Source organism: Erinaceus europaeus, chromosome 9 (genome assembly GCF_950295315.1).
Source record: "Erinaceus europaeus chromosome 9, mEriEur2.1, whole genome shotgun sequence".
Taxonomy (NCBI): Eukaryota; Metazoa; Chordata; class Mammalia; order Eulipotyphla; family Erinaceidae; genus Erinaceus; species Erinaceus europaeus.
The window spans coordinates 79,501,115-79,505,862 of NC_080170.1; the positions used below are offsets into that span (position 1 = coordinate 79,501,115).

The following is a 4,748-nucleotide window of genomic DNA, read 5'->3' on the forward strand; positions in this document are numbered from 1 at the left end:
ACTTGTGCTTTGCGCCATCTGCGCTTAATCCGCTGCGCTACAGCCCGACTCCCCATCATAAATATTTTTTTAAAAAGGAGTATTGAGACTTTAAAACTTAAAAACTCAGTTCTTGGTTTCCTTATCTGTGACATGGAGTTAATGATGATATCTTGCAGAGGATCAAATTCATAGATGAAATGTTAGCTATAATAATAACACTAATTTGGACCCTAAAGTCCCCTTTCTAGAACCCCAGTCAGTATCATTCCATTTTTCTCAATACAGTTTCTTATTCACACCTCTCCTGAGTGACCCTTCCACCTCTCAGCAGACTCATAGCCCAGTCACCTACATCTTCTCCCAGAGGGCTGAGCATTCACTTGCCTCACAGCTCTGTCCCTGTTTCTCCACTTCTGACATCTCCCAGCCACTGTTAAGAGACCTCTGCCAAAAACAAACTGCCATTCCCTCCAGCTCTATACACTTTAATCCCAGGTTAGTTTTAAATTATTCTAATTATATTTGATAGCAATAATTCTTGTATTTTAGAGATGGAAAAACAGTAAAAATTACATTAATTGTATATTTATCTTATTTAACATTTCTACTATTGAGGTGAGATTTCATTTTCAGATTACATAGGTAAAAGATAAGCACCACTGAAACCTAATAAGTGTGTTCCGTAAGTCCTAGTTACACCCTACATCCTTTTTCCTTCCCTTCTGGTAGCTACTAAACAGCCTTAACATACAACTAGTCCATTTTCAAAGTCCACTCACTATTTCTTTCAACATGAAAATATTGAATATACAACTGCAAACATATAGCTTTTTGCAAAAGATCACTTTGTTGCAAAGTACACTAAACATAGTGTACATGTTCCCCCCCCCCCCGCCAGGTATAAAATCTATCATCTCTATCTTCAGAATCATTTGAGTTATTTTCATTTGAGGTATTGCAGAACAGCTCTGGTGGTGCTGTTAGAAGATGCTGGCAAAGGTGTAAACTTGGGTAATAAATATCATAGGAGTTTTTGGAGAAGAGGCCCAGGTCCAGCCTGTCAAATCTAGCTGTACAGCAGTAGACAGGGGACTAAAAATGGAGACACACCTAGTTTTCTATTAGATCTCAGATGTTTTCTAGTTGGACACTTTCTGGTGCATTCATACCTACAAGTCTACTTCTGGGTGCTCTTTTGTGAGTAAGAGTTTGTTTTTGTGAGTAAGAGTTTGTGAGTAAGAGTCTACTTCTAGGAATTTCAGAAAAAGTTCAATTTTTAGGCATAGGTTGATGGCATGGTCTCTGGGGTGTCACAGTTTTAGACTGTCACAATCCATCCAGTCATCCACTTAATAATACCATCCTGTTCTTCAGAGAGTAGCTCCTCTAACTCCCCCTCCTTGATGTCTAAGATGTTCCCCATCATTCTTAGTACATGGACACGCTGGTTTTGGGGAGTTTTAAAATGACCAATGAAGAGATTTCTGATGAGTGTTTTGTCAACTTTGTCTTCTGTGTTGTTAACTATGTCCATCAGTTCCTTTTGTGTACTACAGAGCATTTCTATCTTTTGTTTGAGTTGTAATTCTTGGTTATGTAAGTGTTGAATTTCCTCCTGGAGGGCACAATTGTCAGTCTGCTTTTGGTTTAAGGACTCTAGAAGTTGTTCCTTCTCTTCTTGAATCACATGCAGTGTCTTCTCTGTTGTTGAAAGGTGATTGACCACCATAGTCGTCTCCTGTTCTTTTACTTTCAGTTGCTGCTCAAGAGCAAATGCTTTTTTGTTTAGTGAATGACACTCAAACTCTTTTTCTTGAATCCTAGTAGAAAAAGTAATATTATCCCTTTGTAATTCTTGACACTTCACTTTGTCCTTCTTACACTGCTCTAGTAGGTTTTTGTTTTCTCCTCTTATTTCATAAATAGAAATTTCTAAATCGGCTATTCTTCCCTTTAGGTTTGCTTCTGCCTCTCTTAAAACTTTGTTTTCATTCATTCTTTGTGCGAGATTTCCATTTAAAGCAAGTAATTGATCACTTTTGATCTTTAACATGACTTCCTTTTGGTGAACTGAGTTTTGCAAACTATGTTCTGTCTCTTTTCTTTGCCTCCTTTCTTCTTCAGTTTGTTGACGTTCCTTTCTTGTGGTACATGAGCTCTTAGAGATGGCGTCAGATAACTGTTGGTTGCTTTGATGAAGAGCTTTAATGGTGACATCTTTGTCCTGTACTGATTTTCTTAACCCTTCCTGAACTTGAACTGACTTAAATTGAATACCATGTACCCTGATCAAGATTTGCCGTTTCCACTCTTCCATTTTCTTTACCTGCTGTTGTACTTTGCCAAGTTGCTGCAGAATGTTTTCAAACTGCTCCTGGGTAATCCCTTCAAGTGTATTTCCAATGGTTGCTGCTTGTAACACTGTAGGTAAGGCCTGAGAGTTTTGTTTCATGGCATCAATTCCTATGTTTCTCCCTTGCATATTCTGTGATAAATTTTGCACAGTTGTATTAGGGAGGTCATGGCTACTTCTCTCAACCCTAGTAGACAATTGCATATTTAGGTCTTGCAGCTTAATGAGGGCTGCTTCTTTCTCAGTTAGAAGTTGTGTCAGGTGCTTCTTCTCTTCTAAGCTAGATGATAAAATAGTTTTAGTTTCTCTATCATCCATATGCATCTTGGCAATTTTATTTTTGAGTTCTATTTCAAGGTCTTTCTCCTGATTTATTTTCACTAAACAATCATGTTTTTGCTGTAACTTAGAGGTTTTTGCATTACAGACATTTGACAGTTGTTCAATAGTTTCCTCATAGGCTTTGGCTTCTTCAGCACTTTTCTTTCTGATCTCACACAATTCTGTTTCCAGCTGTGCTGTTTTCCTTTCCAGAGCCTTCACGTGATTCTTTTTCTCCTGGGAATTCTGCTTGTGAAGAGCAATTGCTTCTTCCAACTGATGGAGTAGGACTTCACAGGCTAAAATGGCATTTTCTTTATCTGCTTTAAAATCAGAAGCAGTTTTCTTTAAAGCCTCACTGACCTGTCTCATTTCTGAAAGGTTTTGCTGCGTGTTTTTGATTATAGCTTCCTTCTCTTGAATAATGTTCATTTTCTCCTTTTCTAGATCCTGAGCTCTCTTTTCAGCATCCTTGAGCTCTCTGTTCAGTTTATTGATGTCATTCTGCTGTTTTCTCACCTGTTCTACAGTCAAAAACAAATGCTTTGCTGTTTCTTCATTTTGCTTATCCAATTCTTGTAATTTGCTTCTTAAGATTTCCTTTTCACTGATGATTTCCTTTAACTCTTTTTCCTTTGCCTCCAAGTGAAGTCTTAAGTCACTGACTTCTGCATTCAGATCCTTTTCTTTTACAACTGAGCTTCTCAATACTTCATTTTCATAACTTACTTTTAGGAAAGTTGTCTCAAGTTGATCTTTTTGTTGATTAAGTGATGATTTCTCTTTCTCTAAAGTCTGGACATGTTTCTTTAATGCTAAATTCTCTTGAGCAAGGTTGGCATTAACTTGATCTGAAGATAATTTTTCACCTAGGACTTTAATGGTTTTTTCCATTTCTTGGATTATTTTTGAAGACTTTTCTTTTTCAGCTTGCAATGTGTGTATAGTTTCTTCATTCTTGTGAATTTCTGTGTGATAAGACACAATAATTTGGGAATCACGCTCTTGTAAAAGACTCTCCAGTTGGGCAATCCGTCCTTCATAGTCTTTCATTTCTTTTTGGTGTTGAAACGTGACTTCTTCCAGGTTATGCTGATACTTATTTTTCAAAACAGATAGTTCACAGTGATAATTATCAATCTCCTTGTTCTGTCTCTGCTTTAGTTTCTTAATTTTATTTTTTAACTTGCATACTTGATCTTGCTGTGGTATCTTGCCTCCGTGTATAGTATGCCCCTGTGCAATATGCCTCCAGTGACCCACTTCACATTGTAGTCTGGAGACTTCAGAGGTCAGCCTGGCTAGTTCTTGTTGAGATGAATTTGCACATATGTCAGTGAAGTCAGTGGCTATGTTGTGGACATCTGAGCCTTGTTGAGTGTTGTCACAGCCTAGTGAGGCTGCAGGCACTGTGGTCATAGGTGCTCCATTGGCTCCTGTGCACATAGGCTGGCCTGCTGGCTGCAGCATCCAAGTCTTATCCAGTAGAAGAATCCGTTTTGTTTCCAGCTGGCTGCCTTCTTGCGGTAGTGGCAGATCTATGTGAAGCCCTGGTGGCTCATACAACTCTTCTGGACCCTTATGGAGTGCCTCAGGGCTCTTATTATCTAACCAGAAGGTCGCAGGCTCAAGTGTCAGAGCAGGAGATGTTTCCACCAATTCGTTCTCCAGGTTCTCTGCCACACAGTCCTTTCTCATATTGGAAAACTGGTCTGTCATAGTTGCCAGACCTTCCTCAACATGGTTGAGAGTCTGGCCGAAGACAGAGCGCAGGTTTCCTAGCCACAACATCGAGGATTCATAGGTGAACAGTTGAGCTCAGAGAGAAGCATCCACCACAAGCGGGACTATCCCGCCAAGTGACCCTCTGGCCAGAGGATTCCAGATCAACACATCAGAGTGCTGACCTCACAGGAGGGGTTGCTTGGCAACTAGGCTGGAAGCTTGCACTTGTTGGGGTTGGGGGGGGGCTGCACTTGGGGCCCTTTTGGGGCATACCATATGGGGCTAGACATGGGGGTCAGCTCACAGGGTAAGTGAGCTGGGGCATTTTCAGAGGCGGGCTCCCACCTGCTGAATGGTTCTGCCTGAA

At 40.0% G+C, this 4,748-nt stretch overlaps 1 protein-coding gene across 1 annotated transcript; it reads right to left on the reverse strand.

Moving 5' to 3' along the window:
- Positions 1-1,196: 1,196 nt before the first annotated feature.
- Positions 1,197-4,447, reverse strand: LOC132540236 (thyroid receptor-interacting protein 11-like). The gene has a single exon (XM_060196998.1). The coding sequence runs from the start codon at positions 4,445-4,447 to the stop codon at positions 1,301-1,303; it is 3,147 nt and encodes a 1,048-aa protein (XP_060052981.1). The 3' UTR covers positions 1,197-1,300.
- Between the last annotated feature and the right edge of the window lie 301 nt (positions 4,448-4,748).

Excerpts from the sequence above, each read along its gene's own strand:
- LOC132540236 (XM_060196998.1), bottom strand. The coding sequence starts at position 4,447 with ATGTTGTGGCTAGGAAACCTGCGCTCTGTCTTCGGCCAGACTCTCAAC.